This window comes from Lepidochelys kempii, chromosome 3 (genome assembly GCF_965140265.1).
Source record: "Lepidochelys kempii isolate rLepKem1 chromosome 3, rLepKem1.hap2, whole genome shotgun sequence".
Taxonomy (NCBI): Eukaryota; Metazoa; Chordata; order Testudines; family Cheloniidae; genus Lepidochelys; species Lepidochelys kempii.
This window is the reverse complement of record NC_133258.1, coordinates 200528842-200554918: the sequence shown is the minus strand read 5'-3', so window position 1 is coordinate 200554918 and position 26077 is coordinate 200528842. Positions and strand designations below refer to the sequence as shown.

Below are 26077 nucleotides of genomic sequence, written 5' to 3'. Positions count from 1 at the left end.
TACTCCACAAGCGGTCCTGTTGAAATCCCAAATATCATTTCATGTGTTAATTTCTGAAGTCTTCATCCTGTAATCTGTTTCAAATGGACAGGCCCTTATGCCTGAGAAATGAATGGGTCACTATACTGGTTCAAGGGGTCTGTCTGTGCAGATCAGATTCCTGAATCAGGGCCTTTCCTGCTATTTGATTCAGCCCCCTAACATTTGTTGCTTAACAGCCATTTTGTTTTTTGTTGCAGGTGTTTTGTTTTACTGTATTTTACCTACGAAACGGCACTGCCGCTGCGTTCAGATCGCTTTAGAATGCGGCGCAGATGTTAACAACTGTACTATCAATGGGAAGCCAGTATTCCTACAAGCCTGTGAACAAGCACACGAGATTAAAGAAATATGTCTGAAATTTTTGGAAAGAGGAGCAGACCCCAATGCGATAAACCTAGTAGGAATGTTCCTATAATTAAATATGTATACATACTATTGTAATGCAGTTGTAAGACCACTACAATATAGGAGCATTCATCTTTAAAATGAAATAAGACGACACATCAGGTAGTTAACTTTTGGGCAATGTACATATTACTGCCACTGATAGCCCCTCTCCATCATTCTTGTTTTATTTTACCGAGGTCCCACACCTGGATCGTTTGTCTCCTGTTTTGGATTTTGGTAGGTTGTGATCCAGTTATTTATATGCATAAAAACAACCAGGTCACCTCCCCAAATGGTGTGAAGTGATATCGCCCGTTGACTTCAGCGAAGCTGTGTCCATTACACTGGCCGAGGGATCTGGCCTATTGTTTTAAATGTTGAAATTATATTCAATACAATTAGAAGCATAGTGTGGCCGGCCCTGCATGAGAACCAAGGCAGTGAGATGTTACAAGAAACCTTGTCCTTTACCCTCCTTTCCGTCTGCACAGCTATGCAAGGGGCAGCCATAATCCAGGTCATTTATTTGTTTATTCATTACAATGAGACATTTTTAAAAAGCCAGACCAGTGCTCAAGGCACATGCAATGTTTCATATGTTTCAGGTAACCACAAATCCAGGAGCTTATCCTCATCCCTCTAGTTCATAGAATCATAGAATATCAGGGTTGGAAGGGACCCCTGAAGGTCATCTAGTCCAACCCCCTGCTCGAAGCAGGACCAATTCCCAGTTAAATCATCCCAGCCAGGGCTTTGTCAAGCCTGACCTTAAAAACCTCTAAGGAAGGAGATTCTAGTTAAAGTTAATCAGTCCAAACATTCCTTATGTGCCCACAAACACTGTCCCTTACCGCATTTTTGTCTTCCAAGATGACGATGCATTAAACGTCAAGAGACTCAGGCTATTTCAGCCCAAGAGGGGGAATGAGTTCCAGAGCCACTCACAGAGTGCCCTTCCAGCTGCACCTCTTTTATTAAACTGTGGGGGCCTCCACCTGGAATGGCTTTACTGATTGTGGGTGATTTGAGCTCCAGAGTACAAAGAAAGGAGGGTGTTAGTGCAACAGATGACACTCCACAGGGTACGCCTTAGGGCTATTTCCCCGCTCTCCCTTAGTACCCTCTGGTGGATTGAAGCTGGAACAGGGACTTGCAGGCTATGCACCCCCCCAAAAAAACTCTTAGCAGCATTTCTCCACAGTAAACTCCCTGCGCCCCACAAGACACATTCAGCCTGCCTGGAATTTGCACAAGCATAATCACTCCAGCCACTTACCAGCAATACAGCATCTACTTCCATCCCTTTCCCCAAATATACCCTTCAAAACAGACCAGAAGAACGTATGAACAATCACATTTCTTTACTTGTTAACTATTGAGTTAATCTGCTTGTTTTTATTGGGTCAAAAAGCAATGCAAAACTGAATGTTTTTTTAATAAGATAAAAGAATCCCTGGCACCTCCTCCTAACAGTGATGGGCAATGAGGAACATTTTAATATCAGAGCTTAGCCGTAGGGAATTATTTTCTGCTCAGTCAGTATCTTCACCACTCCCTAGGACAAATAGTTTCCTATTCACTGTGACGCACTGTTTGACCCCAGCTTGTACAGAATAGTTTTCAAAGGAAGAGAGTCACACTGCCTGGCTTGCATGTCCAGAGTGATACCAAGGGGAAGGAGATTCTATTTCCTCCACCTCTGGTCAGCTAATAATAGAGTTCATAGAATATCAGGGTTGGAAGGGACCTCAGGAGGTCATCTAGTCCAACCCCCTGCTCAAAGCAGGACCAATCCCCAATTTTTGGCCCAGATCCCTAAATGGCCCCCTCAAGGATTGAACTCACAACCCTGGGTTTAGCAGGCTAGTGCTCAAACCACTGAGCTATCCCTCCCCCCTATAGAATATCAGGGTTGGAAGGGACCTCAGGAGGTCATCTAGTCCAGCCCCCTGCTCAAAGCAGGACCAATCCCCCATTTTTGCCCTATATCACTAAATGGCCCCGTCAAGGATTGAACTCACAACCCTGGGTTTAGCAGGCCAAAGCTCAAACCACTGAGCTATCCCTCCTCCACTTTACATGGCTGGAGCATCTCTTATATTAGAGTGCTTCACAAACTGTATATATATATATATATATATATATAGACTCCACTGAAATGTGTCTGCCTCTGGGGTGTAAAGAACAACAGCACAATGTCTTAATAATTCTAGACTATGTTTCCTATTCACATAAACACATTTGAAAGAGACAAAATGTGCAGGCAGCTATGCAGAAAGGACGTGATCCAAGTAATTCTACAGTATACACTTGGATTGGTGTATAGCCCCGTGCATGAATAAACCCTTCATGTACCGCACTATCCTGTGGTTATTTCACTGGAAATCCAGTATAAAGCCACACTCCAACATGTGGGCCTGCTGTAGCAAGTAAGGGGCAGAGCATGTGCCACTGACTATCTAAGAAGATATGCTATGTCAGGCAGGGGTGGCCAACCTGCGGCTCCGGAGCCACGTGCGGCTCTTCAGAAGTTAAGATGCGGCTCCTTGTGTAGGCACCGACTCCGGGGCTGGAGCTACAGGTGCCAACTTTCCGGTGTGCCGGGGGGTGCTCACTGCTCGGCCCCTGGCTCTGCCACAGGCCCTGCCCCCACTCCACCTCTTCCAGCCCCCTTCCCTGAGCCTGCCACGCCCTCACTCCTCCCTCCTCCCCCACAGAGCCTCCTGCATGCCACAAAACAGCTGACCGGGAGGTGCAGGGAGAGAGGGGGTGAGGCTGCTGATGGGCGGGCGGCGCTGGGAGCTGGAGGATGGGAGCTGATGACGGGCTGCTGACGTTTTACTGTGGCTCTTTGGCAATGTACATTGGTAAATTCTGGCTCCTTCTCAGGCTCAGGTTGGCCACCCCTGTGCTTTGTATAAGGAAAGGTCTATGGGTCTCCTAAAGCCAGACATTCCTAAGAGTGTATATTCTGTTGTAACTAAATGCATATAGATGTCATGCATAAATTTGATGTTTGTACTAGCATATGCTAGTTTTGCTTGGGGATATAATACTACTGGTGGAATTCCCAAAACCCTGCCATCTTCTAATAAACCACTGTCCCAGCTGTGCTGATTGCTCCTCCTTAACAGAGCTGGTGCACTGAATCAGTCTTCCCTTGCACGTCCATGTTACCACATGGACACATCTAGCACCAGTGGTTTTCAGGCACATTTTGCAAAAAGTTCTTGGTATTGGCTAGAACAGTTGCTCTCAACCTTTCCAGACTACTGTCCCCTTTCCAGGAGTCTGATTTGTCTTGCATACCCCCAAGTTCCACCTCACTTAAAAACTGCTTGCTTACAAAATCAGACATAAAAACACAAATGTGTCACAGCTCACTATTACTGAAAAATTGCTGACTTTCTCATTTTTACCATATAATTATAAAACAAATCAATTGGAATATAAATATTGTACTTCCATTTCAGTGTCTAGTCTATAGAGCAGTATAAACAAGCCATTGTCTGTATGAAATTGTAGTTTGTACTGACTTCGCTTGTGCTTTTTCTGTAGCCTGTTGTAAAACTAGGCAAATGGCTAGGGGAGTTGATGTACCCCCGGAAGACTTTTGCATACCCCCAGGTTGAGAACCACTGGGCTAGAGGAGCCTATGGTCCCGTGTCCCTCTCTAGGACATCTGTGACATGGAAAAACAATGGTACTTTGTTTTAAGTCTGTGTCCACAGTTGTGGTCCTCCTAAGCAAGATCCAACAAGCCCTTTGAGTGTATGGGAACGTCAGTTGCTGGCTGAGGAGCACTTCATTGAAGTACCCAAATGGCTGAGCTGAGGTCTTCTGAATATCTAGGGGCCGAGCCCATAAACATGTTGCTGCATAATTTTACTCAAGTGAGAAGGCACATTGACTTCACAGGGACTACTCACTTGAGTAAAACTACACACGTAGTTACTTCTAGGTTTGGGCTTATGCGGCTTGATCCTGTAGCTTTTACTCAAGAGAAGACAGTGGGACTCGCTCATGTGTTTTAAAAACTGTAGAATTAGGTTCTTAAAGGTGACCTGCAGAAGACTTTTGAAATTATTGGGCTTGCACCCACCCTTCTTTGCTTCTTGATGATGCATAAAGCAGACCTTCAGTTCTTCTATTCCCTTGTGATGCTGACTTTGACTGTCTAACACGAAAACGAACATAAAACACAGCTGTTTAATTTGCAGGCTACTGGTCGCACGGCCTTAATGGAAGCGGCAAGAGAGGGAGTAATAGAGATGGTGCGTGGCATACTTGAAAGAGGCGGAGATGTTAACATATTTGACAACGAAAGACACAATGCTGCACATTTTGCCGCCAAAGGAGGCTTTTTTGAGGTATTTTTGTTGATAGTACTGAAACTTAACTTCAAAGCTACTCAGCCGGTTTTCCTTCCCCCCAAGACAAGCAGCTTTGCTGATTAATCAGAGAAATCATTATTCATGAATGGCTTCTATTAAACCATCAAAGGGGATTTAGAAATTATGGTATTTCTCTTATAAATCTGCAACAGTTTTCTGTGAGGTACCTATAAATACACGTTCCTACTTATGTCTTATGTGGGTGGGCCCACCAGGGCGGAGGGGTCTCACAAGGCTGTGTGTCCTGGCTGTGTCTCACAAAGGAGGTGTTGCTTGTAGATGCCCAGTGACGGGGGAGCAGCTTCTTTTCTTCCCTGTTGTCTCTAAGACACGATGAGGACAGCTATGAATTTGCCCCCTCTAATTTCAACAGAGGTGGGGGAACTGATCAGCAGCAACTATCCTCCTGCCCCCATTCCTACCCCAAAGATCCCTACATTTCTGCTATAGAGAAGCCTGGAGGCAATGCCCACCCCATTAGTACCCTGTTGTTTGGATCTAGGTCACTTACTGTAGCAGTATTGTTATATCTATCTATCTGTGCTTCTTAAAACACAACAGCCTTGGATGGGTTGATGGTAATAGGGATTGAAAGTGGGCACTTTGGATTTAAAAACACAAGTTCCTACTGCCTGGCCAAGGAACCACATAACTGTAGCAACCTCATAAACTTTTGTATGTAGACTAATCAGTGGAGAGGGACAGAGAGCTGCACAGCGTGGGTATGGATTACACAATATTTCAATTAGGGCTGTCAAACGATTACAAAAATTAATTGTGATTAATCGCCATTTTAATCGCACTGTTACACAATAATAGAATACTAATGTAAATGTATTATAAATATTTGTGGATGTCCTACATTTTCAAATATATTGATTTCAGATACAACACAGAATACAAAGTGTAAAGTGTTCACTTTATATTATTATTTTTGATTACAAATATTTGCACTGTAAAAAAGATAAAACAAAAGATAGTGCAGTGTACAAGTCAAAGCATGAAGGAGCATACAAATGTTTAGCATATCTGGCACGTAAATACCTTGCAATGCCGGCTACAACAGTGCCATGCAAACGCCTGTTCTCACTTTCAGGTGACGTTGTAAATAAGGAGCGGGCAGCATTATCTCCCGTAAATGTAAACAAACTTGTTCAGCCAGTCACTAAGACAAACAAGAAGTAGGACTGAGTGGACTTGTAGGCTCAATTAAGTTTTACATTGTTTTGTTTTTGAGTGGAGTTATGTAACAAAAAAATCTACATTTGTCAGTTGCACTTTCACGATTAAGAGATTGCACTACTGTACTTGAATGAGGTGAATTGAAAAATACTATTTTTTATCTTTTTTACAGTGCAAATATTTGTAATAAAAATAATATAAAGTGAGCACTGTACACTTTGTATTCTGCATTGTAACTGAAATCAATATATTTGAAAATGTAGAAAAACAAAATTAATAAATTTAAATTGGTATTCTATTATTGTGTAACCGTGCAATGAAACCTACAATTAATCACAATTAATTTTTTCATCGAATTAATCTGTTTTGAGTTAATTGCTTGAGTTAACTGTGATTAATTGACAGCCCTAATTTCAATTTTTTTTTTTTAAACCCACAAACTCTAGTCATTTTGGTGCAGGGTTTTTAATGGCATTGACTTTGCTTTTCTAGATCCTAAGAATTATTTCAGCTTATAATGGAGATGTGGGGCTCATTGCTATGAATGGAAACACGCCACTTCATTACGCTGCTGCTGGGGGCTTTGCGGATTGCTGCAAATTTATAGGGCAAAGAGGTAAACAAAAAATGTGTATTTACATAGATCATACAAATCTTTGCTTATCTTCTGTGCTAAATACAGGATTTCACTTCTCTATAAATGGAGGATTTAACTTTCCAGGACTGTCACAGTTGCACTAGTAATGAGTATTTAATCCACTGATAAATATAGATTGTCAGGAAAATTTTCCTAACCGTGTGGCTGTGAGCCTGTAGAATAATTCTCAAGGGAGGCAGTGGATGCTCAATAGATTTGAGTCATTTAAAACAACACTGGGCTAAGTATTTAGGCATACACAGGTGGGAACAATATTCCATTAGCATTGGGATGGATTTAATTCTTTCAGAAGTGAGTGTCCACAGCTGCTTTGGACCCTTTACATTTCAAAGGAAAATAATCATTGTATCACTTAAAGGGCCTGATCCAGAGCCTACTGAAGTGAACGGAATGACTCCCCTTAATCTCTGTGGGCATTGGATTTGGCCTCAAAGAAGCTGTGGTCATGCTGACTAAAATCAAATTCAGTGTCACCCCTGGAATTTCACTGTCATCACATGAACCTGCAAAATCTCTTCATGCTGTGTTCATGAGGTACAAACATTTTAAGGAATGGCACCACACATAGCCAAACTGCAATTCTTGGGTACAGAATGGTGAGTTAGAAATAATATTTCAAGCTTAGCTCTGCTCTTCATGACTTCTTTTATTGGTTTAAGTAAAATCTTTTAATACTTTCAGTGTAGTTTTTGTGTATTTGTGTATAATAACTATCCCATTCCCTAGTTAAAAAGTGCAATTTAATAGTTCTGTTTAGATCCCAGACAGTATAAAATTGTAGACCTGTGTTAATAATTATCTGCAGCAGTTGGCTGCAAATCTGAATTAAGACTCAGCTAGTTTTATACACCATCTTGTTTTTTCAGTAAAACAATGTCTGTATGTTTAGGCTGTGATCCTAAATGGAAGAACCTACTAACAAAAACCCCAAGAATGACTGCCAAAGAAGGTGGCTTTAAAGCAGCATCAAAGGAACTGCGCAAAATTGAACGACTCCATGCTAAAATCACCAAACCTGGAGCGAAGGAAGCCAATCCACGCTTTGCGATGAGGTTGCACGATTGGTCCTTAGAACATCAGACAGCCCTTCGTGAGGCATTTGAGGTTGTGGACAGAGGTGACGGAACAATAAGCAAAGATGATTTTGCATCAATTATTCAGGAGAAGTGTGATTTTGTGGATGCTGAACTAATACAAACTGTTGCCCAGGCACATGATAAGTCTCGTGCTGGGGGAATTAACATTGAAGAGTTCTTTAAAGGTTCCAAATACTTGCAAAAAGCCTATCTCATTTCGTCTTTCGGACCTAAAAAGAAGAAAGGGAAGAAAGGAAAAGGGAAGAAAGGCAAATTCTCCATCCCCATGCCCATCTGCGTCATTCCAGAGAGCTTGTGCCCACGCCGAACAGATGGCGGGCCCCCTATGTACATGATTGAGACCTATCAGAATGTGACCGATGGTAACCGCTTTCATCGGGATCACCCCCCTGAACATCCTTTGCAGGATGACTCTGCGTGGTACATTGATGAGCCAGAGAAGACTTACACCAAGATTAACTATCTTACTAAAGAAGGAGACATTGTGTCGCTGAAAAAAGCATTTGAAGAGGGGATACCAGTGGACATTAGAGATGTATATTATAAAACTCCTCTGATGGCGGCATGTGGAAGTGGAAACATGGATGCTGTGAAATATCTTCTAGAGAAGGGGTAAGTTTTTGTGAGGAGGGTTGTTTTTGCAGTGTATATATTTGATAGTCACTTAGACACAAAAGAAGAAAACTTGGAGATATTTAACTTTATTTTAAAGAATTTGCTTAGTGTTTATCACTGTACAATCAAAGCATTGCAAGCAATAATGAATTTAGCTTCATAACGCCCATGAGGTAGGGTATTGTTATGATGATCCTTGTTTTTGAAGATGGGGAAGCAGAAGCACTTAAAGGTGATCTTCAAAGTTGGTTAAAGCCAATGTTTTCAAAGTGTTTGCTAATTTGGGGGGGGGGGTCTGAGCTTTTGGTCTTTCAGAAGTGCCAGATACCTAAATATCCAGTTGAAGTCAATGGGATCTGCCAGTGCACCTCTGAAAATCCACCTCAGCATGTCCCAAATTGGGCATTCCAAAAACGGAGGCACTCAAAATTAGAGGATGCTTTTTTAAAATGTTGGCCTAAGTGACTGGCCCAAGATCACACGAGCAGTCTGTGGCAGAATTGGGAATACATCCTAGATCTCCTGATTCCCACTGCCTTTAGAGGCAAAGGTGTGAATTGAGACTGGTGCATAAAAGCATTACTGTACTTCCTTTCTACAACCACAGCAGGCTGACACATGTGCTGAGTAGATTAGGCTTAAGGCTGTAGTCAGACACTGCTATCTAATATATTCACCACTTTAAAAGTTCTGCGGCAGATTGTAGTCAGCAGACACACTTGGGAAATCTAAATAATAAAAGGTAGGATTTTTATTTTGAATGATAGTTAACGATTCATTCAAGTAATTTGGAAGATGTTCCCTTAGGCATTTATCTGAATGACTGTCGGGCTCTACCAGGGCACGACAAGGTGTCTGTTCAACGAGGAGAACAAAAGAGCAGAATGTTGTGTTATATGCAAAAAACCCACAAGTGCGATGGGTTTTTAAAAACCCTTTATTTTTTTTAATTTGAAAGACAATGATATTTACCTTAGCATTACTCTCTACATATAGCAATTCCCATTTCCAAGGGTGAGCAGTTACTTATAGTCTTAGGCTCTGTTGTTAGTGAAGCCTTGTTGAAGCTGGTAGGTGCTCCTGTATCCATCAGCTTCACCAGCAGCTTGCTGATTCAGCAGACCTCGATGTTGTTCACAAAGACCATGGGCTCGGTTCAATGCTGAAGGTGCTCAGCCAGGTTAGATGTCGACAAAGCACAGTTCCAGTGCCCCATAGGAGCTACAGGTATGCTAATATATGTATGCCTGTGACAATGGTACCAGCTCAACCAGGACATTAGGATCTGGTCCCGTAGGCCAGCATAAAGATGCCCCTTCTATGTCTTCTCCTTTTATACATTGATATAAAGACGTTAAATGTTACATTCCATATGCTTTTCATTCTTTTCTTCTACCTTGCACCTGCTAGTTCTAACAAAAAATCCTCATCCATTATCCTGTCATTCCCTCAATATCTTATGAGGGGTCTGTCTGTCTCTCAGCCATTGCCTGGGAATGTGTTCATGCAATTACTTGAGAACTCTGGGTGTTCCTGTATCATCCTCTCAGGCCTGGAATGTGCTTACTTGGTGTTAGCTAATACGTGGTGCATTGAAATTTTGCCAAGACCAGGCTTCCTTTGGTTCTTACTGTTAGTTGTGTGTAGGGCTCCAGTAAGGCCTACACTGCCTACAGGCCCCAAGCCTGAAGAGACTTAAACTCATGCAACTTAGTGCATTTCAGCAGTCCCACTAACATTCATGGGACATTTGTAAAGTTACATACATGTTTAAGCCTGTGCATTCTTGGAGTCTAGTGGTTATGCTTATTGGGCCAATTAATCTTTACTGACTTTATCAAACCTCCATTGAGTTCAATGGAGTTACATCTAGGATAAATTTTGCCCCTTATGTTTAACATTTGGACCTTGTAACATGGTAAAGCAATGTTAATTTTGGGATTTTAAACAGACAAAAACAGGAAATACAGAGGTAAAGTGCCGTAGTAAATGTTAGCTTTGCACCTTTTGGCAAGATAGAATTTCAGTACATGGTGAAAATATTGCTATGGGAATCTTTCTGGGCTCCCTTTTACAATATGGTCTTTCAACAAACCATATTGAGTGGAATACAAAGTGTTTGTATGTTCATCTAAGGTTATAAAAAATGGTGCAGTTTGACCGTAAATCGGCAGTGTGTGCTGTGGTTTATTTGCACAGTTTTGCTGGAGCAGTATTATAAATCAGTTTGATAAAAAAAAAAATACAGCAAGAAACAGTGCTAACATGCAAGTCCTATGTAAATCAATGTTATGCCCTCCCCTGGAATACTCTGTTCAGATCTGATCAGCTTGTCCCTAAAAGGATAAAATAGAAGCGGAGGGGGTTCAGTGAACAGATGGAGAGAATAATGGCAGGCTTGGAAAATAATGCATATGAAGAGAGACTGGAAGGATTGTGGATCATTTACTCCAGAAAGGAGATGAATAGGAAATGATAGTGATGTATAAAATAATGTATGGTATGGAGATGATTGAGCACTTCTCTCCCCTCGCCCTTTCTTACGCAAGATCAAGAGTTATCCAATGACACTGAAAGCCAGCAAATTTTAAAACTGGTAAACAAATAACACTCAATTAGCCGGTGGAACTTATTGCCAAGATGTCACTGAGAGCAAGACTTCAGCAGGATTTTAAAAAAGATTAGACATTTATATAGATTACAAGAACATCCAGGACTACATTAATAAAGAATTTAAAAGACGTGTGGATGGAATGCAAACCCTTGTGTTTCAGGGCATATGTCAGCTTTTGGCCAGAGCGGGTTAAGAAGAAATTTATCCTGAAACATCTTAGAACTGTGGGGTTTCTTGCATCTTCCTGCGAAGCATCTGGTATTGGCTCCTGGACTAATGTTCTAATGGATGCTCCAGTTCAACAATTTCCACATTGTACCTCTATGGGACAGTCCCAGATACAATGAAGCTGATGTAGCTGGGGCGTGTGTATATGTGTGTGTGTGTGTGTGTGTGTGTGGAAGGGGTTGGGGAAGAACCCCTCAGTGGTCTTTTACTCCTTGTAAACCCATTCAGTGGGGCTTCTGAGACGCAGCAGACTTGGAGAGGATTATGGGAAGAGCTTGTGGCTTGTTTGAAAACAGGAGGGAGCATCGTTCTCCCCTTTGATAACTGTGAAGGAACCTTGGTGAAGTGATAAGTCAGGAGAAGTGGCTGATGGGGCCCCTCCTGTTCTGAGCTCCACCTGAGGGAAGTGTACCACAATCAGCTGGGTCCTGGTCCTGCCCGGATGGACCCCTGCATGCCTGCAGGGCCTCATTAACTTCAGCAGTGTCCTGCTTGCGCACAGGTGTCTGCATCCCTGGATCTAATTGCCTTGGACTGGAGACAGTCTTTCAGACCACTGCATTTTTGTTAATTCAGTTCTTTGCATGTAAATTTTCATTTCCACAAAGTAAAAAAAAAAAAAAAAAGAGTGAGTAAAATAAAAAGCAAATGCAAAAAATATGAATGGAGAAATATTAAAAATATGAAATTAACCAGAAGGGAATATGGAAGACAGAGGGAAAAGTCTGAATATAAGATGTAGAAAGTGTAACGGCATAATCAGGATGGCTATTCAGGTCACATTTTATGAAGCAGCTATGTCAACAATATTGCAGCAACGTTGATTATTTCTGTTCTGTAGTAAAATAAAATATTTATTTTCTTTCTGTGAGCCTAACTCTTATGCTTTCTCTCAAGTTGCACATTTCACTTCTGTCATGCCATCATTGCTGTACTGCTATGTAGGATAAACTAGATAAACAATACTGAAAACGTCCCCCGATTACACCAGTGTGAAGTTTTTAATATCAATCTTTCTAGCTCTGAATAATTAAAGAAATACTGTAATTTTCTAACCTAAAGCTGTACAGGTATGCAGTGTTGGATCATCAGCTTGTATAAATCAGCATAGATACTCTAGTTTCAGGAGAGCTACACTGATTTATGCCAGAGGTCTGGCAATTTATAATCAGAGAGTCTGTTTAGTGTTAAAATATGAGTATTATTTGATTTTACAATATGCATCCGTTAAAGTATGGTGAAATCTGGGTAGTAAACTACTTGGCCACATCCCTTATAGAATGTAACTATTTCAAAATAAAATTGGGTGCACTGACTTTAAAAAAAAAAAAGGTTGAGAAAAATCTAAAGAAAATCCAAGGAAATGATCTGATAATTGGATGAGCTTCTCTTTCATGTCTCTCTTCATTGTCATCCCTGTTTGGAGTCCATAGGCTTTAATTCTTTGGGCTGTGGAAGAACATTCAACAGATGAAAATGTTAAAGTGGGAGGGGAACTGAAATAAATGATGTAACCAGAATCTAGAGCGCACACCTGGAAGAGTTTCTGCCTCACATCTATTGTGGCCTGTCCCTTAGGGCTTGTCTTCACTGCATCAGTGAGCTAAAGTTACTGTACTCCTGCTAACCTAGCCCCAGTGAGAGCAACCACACTGCAAAACAACACCGCAGTGACGCAGTGTGACTGGATGATCGGGTGATGAGTTACTGTAAGTCACGCCATTGCATCCCCCCAGCATTACTAGCTCCAGCCTCAGCATCACTTGAGTTTAAACCCACACTCCACCCCTGATGGGCTAGAGTTTAAAGCACCATTTAACTTGACCAAGAGATTTTTGTGAGTGGATAGGAGTTGAGGAAAGAGTAACATTTGAGTTATCACTTGAGCTAACTGGGCTGTGAAGGCATGCCCTTAGACATCCCTCGGCCCACGCCGCTTCCTGCAGCCCCCATTGGCCTGGAGTGGCGAACTGCAGCCAGTGGGAGCCGCGATCGGCCGAACCTGCAGACGCTGCAGGTGAACAAACCATCCCGGCCCGCCAGCGGATTTCCCTGACAGGTCGCGTGCCAAAGGTTGCCGATCCCTGGTCTAGATCAGTGGCAGATTCCTGTCCCCTGGATCATTGCTTCTGAAGCAGCAGAGCAGCATGCAGCCTGTTAACTCAGGGCGGATTTTAAAGTGACAGTCAGCCTGAATTGTTCTGGTAAGAAGAATCTGAGGATGCTGATCTTTTGTTAAAGAACATAAAACATAGCCATAAGGGTTAGAAGATCACACCAGGGGGCCCAAGTGGAAGCCAGAGCACAGTAGTGGCAGCAGTATAAAAACGATATGTTTGATTTGTGACATGAATCATTTACAACCCTATTGTTCCCCTCCTTACGGAAGCATTCTTGCAGTAATGTGAATAGGCACCATACAGCTGTTCCAAGATGGGAATCATAGGATTGGAAGGGAGCTCAAGAGGTCATCTAGTCCAGTCCCCTGCAGTTATGGCAGGACTAAGTATTATCTGGACCATTTGTGACAGGTGTTTGTCTAATCTCTTAAAAATCTCCAGTGATGGAGGGTCCACAAACTCCCTAGGCAATTTATTCCCACTGCTTAAGCACCCCAATAGTTAGGATGTTTTTCCTAATGTCCAACCTAAACCTCCCTTGCTGCAATTTAAGCCCATTGCTTCTTGTTCTATCCTCAGAGGTTAAGAAGAACAATTTTTCTCCCTCCTCCTTGTAATAACCTTTTATGTACTTGAAAACTGCTATCATGTCCCCTCTCAGTCTTCTCTTTTCCAGACTAAACAAACCCAATTTCTTTCAATCTTCCCTCATAGGTCATGTTTTCTAGACCTTTAATCATTTTTGTTGCTCTTAGTTAGCTAAGTGGTCATCAGCCATACGAACTCCTAAAATTCATTTAGTTCCATGATAAGCCACGTCAGGTATTTTAAAATATTTCAAAGCTGTATGACAGAGAGATGAAAACCCATGAAAAGGCTTCTTACATTTAAAAAGTAACGTCATGCATTTAATGTTTACTGGACCTGGAACTGTGAAACAATCAATCTAGATACAGTAGTTGTATTCATCTTTATATGTACACGGTACCTCTTTATTAGAGAAGTTCATGGAGGACAGATCCATCAATGGCTATTAGCCAAGGTGGTCAGGGACACAACCCCATGCTCTGGGTGTCCCTAGAGGTGAAACAGTTTGAAGCTGGGGTTAGATGACAGGGGATGTCACTTGATAATTGCCCTGTTCTGTTCATTCCCTCTGAAGTATCTGGTACCAGCCACTGTCAGAAGGCAGGACACTGGGCTAGATGGACCATTGATCTGACTCATTATGGCCATTCATATGTTCTCATGTTTTATTTATTTACAGGGCTGATGTAAACGCAACTGACAATTTCAAGTGGACTCCTCTGCACCATGCCTGCCATGCAGGTCAACAGGACATTGCTGAACTGCTTGTGAAGTATGGAGCAGCGATAGATGCAGTTACAATCAACAGTGCCACCCCACTGATGAGAGCTATTGAGAGCTGTAGATTGGACTCAGTGCAATATTTAATTGATTCTGGTGCGAAAGTCCAGATGGAAAACAGAAAAGGTAAATATTCCAAATTATTTGTGGTCACTTTCGATTAAAAAGGCAGGAGAGGGTTTGGAGTTTTTCTCAGTTACACATAAGCTTTGTTGAGACAGTGGATCGTATTGTAAAAGAAGTAAAATGAAGTGGTATGTTCTTTGAGGATCTGGCTGTACTGTAATATTTCTGGTGGTTGTCAGCATGGTGCTCTGGGGAGAGAGTTAAAGTTGTCTTAGTAAATTTAGTGGGCGTGTTCCTATTTTCCAGTGTTTAGGGGTTCAGTTTTTACTACGTGGAACCCACATGTTAAGAACATTAAGAACGGCCATACGGGGTCAGACCAGTTGTCCATCTAGCCCTGTATCCTGTCTCTGATAATGGCCAATGCCAGATGCTGGAGCATGGGGTTCTGTCACTGACCATCTTGCCTAACAGCCATTGCTGGACCTATCCTCCATGGACTTCTCTCATTCTTTTTGAACCCCACTATACTTTTGGCCTTCACAACTCCTGGCAACGAGAACCATAGGTTGACTGTGTCTTGTGCGTGCATTTGTTTTAAACCTGCTGCCGATTAATGTCATTGAGTGAATTTCATTCTTACGTTACGTGAAGGGGTAAATAGCACTTCCCCATTCACTTTCTCCATACTACTTGTGATTTTATAGACCTCTGTCATGTCACTTAGTCATCTCTTTTCTAAACTGAATAATCCCAGTTTTTTTAATTTCTCCTTGTATGGAAAATGTTCCATGCCCCTCATAATTTTCGTTGTCCTTCTCTGCACCATTTCTAATTCTAATGTACCTTTTGGGAGATGAGGTAACCAGAACTGCATGCTGTGTGGCCATACCATGGATTTATATAGTGGCATTATGTTACATTCTGTTCAGGATTTCTATCATTTTGTGCCTTTTGAAAAAAGTGGGTCTCAAGAGTTTTGGGGGTTTTTTTGTTTTGATTTATTCTTTATGTAAAAATTCAAGCTTAACTCTAGGTTAACAAAGTTTTTTGCAGTGAAATAGTGTCATTGAAAACAACTCTGCTAGGACTGTAATGGCTCCCTTGGTTTGCAAATGGTTATTAGTGAGTACTATAGTGAGGTAATGCTAGTTATGTAAAGCAAAATTGTAAAGGTTTTAATTATGACCCATCTATAATAGCCATTGTGTTTTTACTTTTAATTCTGTATGTGGCACTTGTTTGATGTGCTTCTTCCTGTTTAGCAGTTGGATAAATATTCTTCTGTGTTAGCAAAAATGACAACAAAAATTATCTGAAGTTATACAGAAGTTATTACCTTGTAGTAGCAGTAGAGACAGGGATCTCGTGCAGCTCTGTTAGTTTCCTTGGTTTTCACATGATGTAGTGGGAGAGTCTTATTAACTTCAGTCTGCAGAGGTGTCCAATAGATGTCATGCATCAGAAATTATTCCCAGTAAAATAAATGTTATTAAATTAAAAATATATTGGCTGGGTGTTTTGGCCAGCTGCTGGTATTTATTGATGCAGTCTTGTCCCCATTGACCTCAGTTGGCAAACTCCAGGGAAGGAATTCTGCACCTGTACTCCAGCCCCTATGCACTGTTATGTCACCATGCAGTGGCCAGAAAAGGGATACAGGACAATTCTTCTGGTGAAGGTCAGTAGCTCTACACAGGTCCCCTTAGAAGCCTTGGCATAGAAGATATGCTGGGGCAAGAAGGGAGACTTCATAGCTCATTCCTCTAAAGGGATTCTGGACAACTCGAGGTTGCAGGCTGCTGTAGTTAAGAGCAGCCCTGGAGTCCACTCTACATTGTGCTGGAGGCTGCATTACCCGCCAACCAGACCAAAATCCCAACACCACGAAGGGGGCTTAAAGTCCTCTTTAATCCATGCTGTTTAAGTAATAGTAAGGGGACACGTTTGTTTTGAATAAAAGAGGAAAAACTTGCTTCAGGTGTAAACTTCACTGTGGGCCAGTTTTTCAAAATAGCCCAGCATCCAATGCCTAAATAAGTAGTTGGATTTTCAAAAGAGCGTTTGAATTGCCGGGTGCTGAGCAATCTGGAAATCTGGCCCTTATTTAGGTCTGCAACTGGGAGCTGAGCTCTTTTGAAAATCTGACTCTGTATATGTATCTTCTGCTCTGTTCTAATCACACCACTGTGGGCAAACAGTTGTAAGTAGTGGCGGAAAACTTCTCATACTAGCCCTTTCTAATTGTTAAACAAACCATTCCCTTCATCAGCTATAGTGCACATTTAGGGTTTGTTTGTTTTTAAACTATTATGAAACGTTTTAATACTTTCTATAAGGTATGATTATGTGAAATGTCAAAATTGTTGGCAAGTGTGGCTTTATTCCTGGGGTTGAGACGCACAGCAGCTGTTCAACTAAAACAATGATTATATGTGATTCATGTAGCTGGCATCATTTAAAATGAAAACTTTTATTTCTGTCACTGAACATTTTAATCTTGTAGGTTTCTTTTTTTAAAGACATGGGAGCATCTATGAGGGGATGAAATGCTTGATCCAGAGGGCCCTCAGTAGAGCTGATTTGGGAAACATAGCTTGTCCAAAAACATAGTTTTGTCAAAAGTGAAACTTTTTGCAAGAAAGGGTCAGTTTCAATGAAGCTTGCATGGGAAGGTTTCTCAGGTCCATGGGGCACTATCTGGTCAAGGTGTGTGTGCTCCCCCTCTTTCTCTGGCTCCCGCAAATAGGTTGGTGGTTAGGGTGCTCACTTGGGATGGGGGTTCAAGTCACTGTCTTTCTCACATCCCGGTGGAGAGTCCTACCTACCAGACTATAAGCTGTTCTTGGATGTGGGGAGGGGTGTCTCTCTGATTTTTCAAAAAAAAAGGAACAAATTCTGAAGATTTCAGGGTTTTTTTCCCCTGTGTTAAACTGGAAATTTTTTTTTAAATCCTAGAAATTTTTGTGTGGCCCCAAAACCATTCCCCATCCAGTTCTAGGCCAGAGCCTTGTAATATCCACTGAGTTCACTGGGAATTGCAGGTGCTCAGCTCCACTGAGTTTTGCCACAGAGGAATAACTTTTAAAATGATGGTGTTCCACTGAGGGCCCTAAAAGAGGTGGAGATCTACTCTAGCCTGTTTTAAAGCCCTGGCTCTGCAATATGCTGACCGCTTCCTGGGAGGTGTTGAGTGCCTCCAAGTAAAGTCATCATCTTGCTGAATTCGCTCCTACAAGAGTTCAAATATAAACAACAAATGTCAAAAACTATTACAAGCAAAATGACCAACCAAAGAATACATGTGAAACACAGTTTAGGGGCTTGATCCTGAAAACCCTTAGTCACAAAAATAGTGTCTACTCCTGCAAGTATTCCCATTGATGTCGACAAGGCTGATAGCATGAGTGAGCACAACTCATGTGTTTCATGGTTAGGAGGCTTGAGCTGTAACTGAGTTCAGTGAATTGCAGTGTCATTATGGTGATCAGTGCCACCGTTTATTGTCATGGCTGATACAGCTACTGACAGTGATTCTTATTGTGAACTTTGCTTTTGCTTTTTCTTTTTTAAAAAGGCCAAAATACTTTGGACATTGCAAAGGCGTACGCTGACTTTAGACTAATTGACCTGCTTCAACAAAAACTGGACCGTTTGCCAAAACCACCAGAAACCAAAGCAGATAAAGGGAAGAAACCTGGCAAGCCTAAATCAGCTGCTAAGCCCAAGCAGGGGGAGGCTGAAGCTGCAAAGGAGGAGGTATGATAGATAGCAGGGGGTAATGAAATACAGCCAAGGAGGTGATTTGATTTGCCAACAGTTACTAAGATGCTTGTTTTCTTCATTTATTTTCCAGACAAAAGCTATAAAGATGCTCTACAAAATACTTATGCAAACCACGCTAGCCCTATAACCGGTGACTGTGAGAAAGGATTAAGGCATTGGGTATCTGGGATTGAACCCCCATCTCCTAACTCAGGCTTCCTTGTATGATCTTGGGCATTCCCCCCTCCCCTTCTCTATTTAGCTGTAAACTCTTTGGGGGCAGGGACAGTGCCCGTCACATAGGCCTCTAGGTGCTATTTTCATATTAACAATAGCACGTGTGGCATGCACCCAGCCAAATGGTATAAGGACCATTTCATCTCCACGTTAACTTGAGCTTGCTATTTTGTTTCTCTGGTCCCTGAACTCCTGCTTAGCAGCGCTCTTCTCACGGTTACCAGTGCCCCGTCAGGTACTCCTGTGACATCCGCTACCTGAAAGGCATCATGAAAGTCACTTTTTGCCAACGTGACTCCATTTTTAAAAAAAGTTTTGCAATACCCTTATTTACTATCCCGGCAGATTCAGCACAAGATAAGGAAATTACAGATCAGACTTTCCAAAATGCAATTTTGGTGGTGGTGCGGGCTGGATTGGGTTGGAATTTAGTTCTTCGTAAAGTCTGCATGCTTCTGAGCTGACCTATGATGAGAGGGTGTGCTGGAGGTTTATACCAACCGGACATAGTGATTAAGGGGCAGTCTGGACCTCACAGATCTGGAGAACGTAACAGAAGAAGAGATCAATTGTCAGTATTTAGCTGCAGCTCTTTAGTGCAATCCCTTTGGCCTAGCAGGAGCTGTGGGAAGCATTCTGCCTGATCTTCAAACTAGAACAGGAATAGTTACAGTTTGCTTCAGGGCCGGGGTAAACAATTCTGGAGGGAGCAAGAGCCTGGCAGCATGGACCATGAGAGTGGAGAGCATTGTAGATAGCGGGACTCAGACACAGAGTTTATTATTTGTATTACTGTATCCCTAGTAGCGCCAGTTATGGAGCAGGATCCCATTATGCGAGGTATTGCACAGACACCGAACAAAAAGACGTTCCCTGTCCCAAAGAGCTTTCAATCTAAAATGTTAGGTGTCTTTCCAAAGGTCACACAGGAAGTCTGTCAGAGCCACGAACAGAACCCAGATCATCAGAGTCAGACCTTTACCCACAACTTCAGCCTTCCTTTCTGCTAAGCTGCACAGTCAGTACCCAGAACCCTCTGGTGCTTTCGTGGCCTTGGCTGTATCCACAGATCTGGCCACTGAGAACGTGCAAGGAACATAATCGCTATCCTAGTCATGGGCATCTAAATGTATTATTGTAGCACTTGACCAAGAGTATTTACTTTGTTTAAAGTCGATACTTTGCAACATGTGGTTTCTGAATGACACTCTCCTGCTGCTTTGAACTCGTGTCATACTCATTCATCAGCTAAAACTGTGGATTGGGTAATTATTTTAGTGCAGGGTTGCCCACTGACCTGCTTGGTGTGTGATATTCCAGGGATTGTGTGTTCTGTGGTACCTAAACACAAGGTAGAGAAATGTCCTTTTCCCTCATATAATCTTTACTGTCATCATGATTGTGATATGTTAAAAGGAGACCTTGTTACATCCGGCATATGAGGCCTGACCCAAAGCCCTCAAAGTCTCAATGGAAGACTTCTACTGAGTTAAGTGGGCTTTGGATAAAGCCCCTTGACTTTTCTCCCAGTCGTGAGTCTGCAATTATCACGTATTCCGCCTCTTCAGATGTTGAACTATTTGAGTTATATTTTTCAAACCCTGCCTCTGTTCTGAGTGTTCTTTTCCCTGGTGTGTTCTCTGCACCCCAGCCAGAGCCTTGAGTACTTGATCTTTTCCCCCTAATACACATTCTAACACCGGCCTTAGCAGCTTCATCATAGTTATGGCATTTTCAGTTGTGACTTTCTTCGGAGTTTATCAGTGCTGCTTCTTAATCAGCCCCAGGGGATGCTATTTAGAGACGCAATGCAATTATTCCCTCCGGGACTAAAAGTGCTTTCCTTACAATAATCCTGCCCTTGACAACCTAGGGAGAATGTGACTGAGACTAGAAGTCAAACTCTGGTTTAGCGCTTTGGTGTAGATGCCCTACGGGCTTTTTCTTTACAGGCTTGCTAGTTAATACTTGTGATACATGGAAAAAGCATCTAGCTTTCTAAACTTGTCAACCAATTCTTTTGCAAATGTGAATGTTTCATCTGTAAATTCCCAAGAACTGCATCCACTCGCCTGATTCTTAAAATGCTTCCCTCGTTTTTATTTCCAATATAAATGCTTAAACCTTTTTTATTTTACATGATTCAATAATAGAATCTTTCTAGAATGGATACACACACACATCTGTCTGTCTGGCTGGTAAAAGAAATATCCTACAACAACTAGTATGAACGGTGTTTGAAAGGGTGACATATTTGTCTTGTGCTTAAACTTTTGCAGCCACCTCCACCAATCGCAGAAAAATCTATTTTTGAAGAAAAGAAAGAATCCTTTAAGGACAATGTTATTCATCTGAATTCTTTAATAACCAGTGGTGCTACTAAGAAAGTTGATATCACATTCATACCCAGAAAAGTAAGTATATTAGCAGAGCCTCGATCCTGCTGCATTTTGACACTGAAATGAATATGACAATAGACCTGTATTCTCTGCTGGTGTAAATATCTACAGCTTGATTGAAGTCAAAGTCAATTCAGTAGAGCTGAACCCATTAACACCAGCAGAGAATCTGACCCAATATATTCAGAAATATCAAAAATATACAACTTTTGTTTGCATGATTTGGAAACGTGGCTTTCATAACTAGTGTCACTTTGCTTGCTCCGCTTAAGATAAATCATTTTGTTCTGACTCTAGAAATTAATAGCCTTCAGTATTTTTATTACAAATCAGTTGATCAAAGAGCAACAACCTTGTAAAAATTCAGGTGGTTTCTCTCTGAGAAAGATGCTTTACAATGTTGACAATGAAGTTGTATCAGGGTGTAAGGATGATCCTAGTGTACCAGGGGTTAACTCCAGATCAGCTTTCCTCACCTCTTCTACAGCTATTAAGGGGAAGAGCTATAAGAACGGCTGCTTTGGAGACAGAGGGGCGAGTACCTTTAGAAGAGCAGGGCTGTCATTTGTCTGGCTTAAATCCATTCTAAGGAGTCTTTCTACTTACTTGTCAGTTATGTTATTAATTTATTTGCCTTTCCTGTTATAAACAATCATCATTGCGGAAAAGACCTTGCTGAAGACAATTGATTTTTTTTTCTGAGTCATTCTCTCCTTCAAGATATGTACTGTTGAAATTAAAGAAATTACAATTAGCCTGTGGAACTCATTGCCACATGATGCCACTGAGGTCAAAATCATAACAGGATTCAAAAAGGGATTAGACATTTAATGTGGATCCATAGTTACAACTGTAACTATATTAAATGTATGTTAAAAATAAATAACACCTTTAAAGGCGTAAACTCTTATGCTTCAGGCATAAGTTGACTTCTAACTGATGGGGCTTAGGAGGAAACTTTCCCTTTGGGCAAGTTACCCCATGACTGCACCTTCCTCTGAAGTAGCTGGTGCTGGCCACTGTTGATGACAGGATACTGGACTTGATGGGTCACTGTTCAGATCCAGAATGACAGTCCCTGTATTACTGTAACAATTAACAGGTAAGATACACACCAGGACCCCTGTTAATCCATCAGTTGCAGGTGAAAGCTGTGGACGTTGCACATGCAAACTGAAAGAACAGTCAGGCCCCAGTCCTTTTTCAAAGCATGTTTGTAAACGTTTGTCCTCATTTACAACGTGCTATGTGCAATAAAGGCCTGTGGCCTCCTTTGTCACACAGAGCTGCAGATTCTGATGCCATCAGTGGCTATTCAGCAGGAGTGCTGGACATCCATTTTTTTCTATATCAGATATTCGTTGTCAAGTGACAATGGTAAAGAGCCTGTGGCATATGCTTCCCTGCAGCTATTAAAGACGTTTGGAAATTACGTTGGGGAACTCTCTGTCGCTATGACGTCTTTTAGCAGGGAAAGCTATTTGGTTGTGCCAGGTATGGAAGCAGGAAGCAATGCTGGATGTGCCGTCCCATGGGCACTAATATTTTACTGAATGAGGAAGAGGTTTTGTAACTATACAGACTATTTTTAGGGTGGGATTTTTAAAAGTGTCTAAGGGACATAGGATAGGATTTTCCAGAGCTTATAAGTGAATTCCAATTCCCACTGGAAGTCCATGAAAGTTAGGTGTCTAACTTCCTTAGGTGTTTGTAAAAATTCCACCCTCAATTGGCTGGAAGTAATGTAATATCAGGGTGAGTTTCAGGATTCAAATCACAGATCTCCCAGCTGATAAAGCAAATATTCAACTAGATAGCCAATAGTTTGTCTGTCTGATATTGATTCTAATTTTTAAAAAAAAAACTATATAAAAAATGTTGAGACAATTACATAAGCATTATTCGTTAATTAGAACATACTGATGCTTAATTATTACAATTGTATTTACCTTTGTTTTCCAGACTTGGACCCCGGAAGCGACAACAGCTAGTCTAATAAGAAAGCGGGAATTGCATCGTGAGCGCTTTACTTATGAGGTGGACTTTGAAGACTTCATGATGCCATTTAAGAAGAATTTCATGGGAAAAGCCCGTGCGTTAGAAATGGCGTCTTAAATTAATTCGTGCCTTTCTTTGCATTGAAGTTCAGAAAGGGTCTAAAAGCAGAGGCTCCTTTTTGAAGGCAGAATCATGTTACCCTTATTTAATGCCCCTCAATTATGATAAAATTGGAGCAAAACTTTATTTTTTTCCTTTGTACAACTGTGTAGTTTCCCTGTAGTTAAGGGCTTAATCTTCTAAGAGGCTGAGCCACACCAAGATTCTAGACTCCTGAAAGGATCAGGCTCTGATTTACCAGTGTATACAGACTCTAGTTCCATTAAACAATGCATCCTTTAAAATTTATAAACATAGGCACCATTGGCTACAGCTTTATGCTGCCATATTCTTGGACACAGGGCAAGACTCATCTAAGGGAAAGTGGTGTTTTATTTATCTTTCTCTTATTAGGATTTTTTTAAAAAAGAACAGGGTAAATTGCAAGCAGGATGAATCCTCTATTGGGATGTCCTTATCCAGTGCTACGGGACACTCAGAAGGAAAGCATCATCCTTCAGAGAGATAGATGGCATCACTCCTATTAGTTAAAATTTGAAAATAGACGAGTAATGAGTAGTTCTGGTATTAATTCCTGAACTGATATTTTCATATCCCATTACACACACTTGCAAAATGGACACATGCAGGGATTCGCTCAGGATTGCATTACTCGAGTTCTGAGCCAGTGCACCACACTTGTGACTCAGGCCCATGGTGTATTTTCAACAAACTTGCCAGAAGCTGGGACTGGATGATGGGGGATGGATCCCTTGCAATTGCCCTTTTCTGTTCATTCCCTCTGGAACATCTGGCACTGGCCACTTTTGGAAGACAGGATACCGGGCTACATGGACTATTGGTCTGACCCACTATGGCCGTTCTTATGTTCTTTCAAAAATAATCAGTACTGGGAGTGTAGTTTTGCTCTCGTGGGGCTTGATACAAGGCCTTTTGAAGTCAGTGGATGTCCTATACTCAAGGAATGAAGACCAGTGAATAATGTCCCTACTTTAGAAATAGGCTTAGGAGTGATCTTGGGAATTATAGACTGGGGGGCCTTGTTTTAGCACCAGGAAAACTGGTTGAAAACATACTTAAAAAGAGAAATTATAAGACACCTTGTTTGTTTGAAGATGAAAACGCCCAACATGGTGATGTGTATCATTTAAATAGTACATAATTTTTTTCCATAGTGCATATGGAACTCCCCACTACTATATACCTGAGGACAATAACTTAGTACAAGATGTAGACATTTATATGGATTATGACAACAGCCATAGTTATTTCAGAGGTGACTTTTTTATATAAATATAAGGGATACAAAGCCTCATGCTTCAGAGCCTAAGCCTATTAGTAGTTGAATGAGTTAGGAAGAAAGATTCCTTGTGGCTAGATTATTCTATAATTTTCCATTGCAGAGATGCTGGCATCTCCATCAGAAGTATGTTTCTGAGACACGATACTGGACTAGAAGAACCACTGGTCTGACCTGGTGTGACAGTGTTTGTATTTATATTTGTGGCTCCATGAGCTCTAGATCCAGTTTTTTCAGTTTACAAGGGTAAAAATATTCGGGTTTTTTTCTGTCAGTCCTGCCAAGTCTACATGGAATCTGAGAGTCTAGCTGGGTTCTTTCCTCCATGTGCATCATCTCCAGTAATTAAGATTCTGCAGACCAGATTCTGCCCTCAGTGACATCTGTGCAGCCACATTGCCCTTAATGGGTGTGTACAGGCACTGCTGAGGATAGCATGGACTTCGGTGGGAGCTTTGCCTGAGTAAAGACTGCAGGATTGAGACCTTAATAGTGGTGGTACTGTACATTTCTCTACCCATGCCTCTTACTAGCCCAGTTACTCAAATGAGCCCGATGCTTTTTACCCTAGTTGCATGCAGAACAATAGACGTACTGTTCACTGGTACGGAGACAGAAACTTGAAGCAAATGACTTAGACACCCTTTGTTATGAAAATAATTCTTAATGAGTTATGTGCTTGACATCTGAAAATTTTGGGGCCAGGTTCCCAGCTAGTGTAAATGCACATAGCTCCATTGACTTTACATCAACAGAACCCTTGTGCTTCCTTTCTTTTGAAGATGAACACACCCAGTGCAATATTACGTGCAATTTAAAATGACTTTATTTAACATGTAATTATTTAGAATAGAATTGGCATCTTCGCCCTGATGAAAATTCTCAGGGCAAGTTGCTTCGCGTGCAAGAATGCCCCAATACTACTGGTATTGTAGTTTGTATATTTCAGAGTAATGGTGGCCTTTCAAGGGAAATAGGGTGTCTGGGTTGACATCAGTTGTTTGGGGATTCTCAGTGTATGGGCATGGTATCTTTGATCCTCAGTTTATGCCCAGATAGTTCAAAATAATAAAATAATTGTATTCAAACTATTCAGAGAGAACTATGCAAAGGAGGATGAGGTGGCAGACAACAAATGATCAAAAATAAAGCTGGATCTGTACATACGGGAAAAGCTTCAGGATCGGTTTGATAAATCATACACCCTAAAATAAAGCAGACTTCACAGATAGAAATGAGGGTGGGGGGAGCAGGGAAATTCATAAGTCAATTATTTCAGAAGGTAAATAACAATGTTCACGACACGGGCGTATCATGGGAATTAGCTGGGAGAGTTTTCTCAACATTAATGTCAGCTACTTATTAATACCGTAATAAATAGCCTACCCTTAGGTAATCACTGCTATGATTAACTAAGGGCAATGTCCTGTTTGGCTTACACAGATGAGTGGCTCCACTGGACGGGAGAAGGATTTTGTTTGGATGCA

The 26077-nt window shown here is 41.5% G+C and overlaps 1 protein-coding gene across 5 annotated transcripts in view; it reads left to right on the top strand.

Annotated features, from left to right (window-relative positions):
- The window catches only part of ANKEF1 (ankyrin repeat and EF-hand domain containing 1), a 33940-nt gene extending 8110 nt beyond the window's left edge, over positions 1-25830 (top strand). For 3 of the 5 annotated variants that reach the window (XM_073339621.1, XM_073339622.1, XM_073339620.1), the window contains exons 3-10: positions 240-439; positions 4650-4799; positions 6498-6621; positions 7553-8372; positions 14605-14831; positions 18349-18530; positions 21053-21187; positions 23135-25830. In XM_073339621.1, coding sequence (XP_073195722.1) covers positions 240-439; positions 4650-4799; positions 6498-6621; positions 7553-8372; positions 14605-14831; positions 18349-18530; positions 21053-21187; positions 23135-23287 — 1991 coding nt within the window. In that variant the 3' untranslated portion in view covers positions 23288-25830. Of the gene's footprint in view, positions 1-239; positions 667-4649; positions 4800-6497; positions 6622-7552; positions 8373-14604; positions 14832-18348; positions 18531-21052; positions 21188-23134 lie in introns of those variants that run through there. The other 2 variants (XM_073339623.1, XM_073339624.1) reach the window with 2 other exon arrangements.
- The last annotated feature ends 247 nt before the right edge of the window (positions 25831-26077 follow it).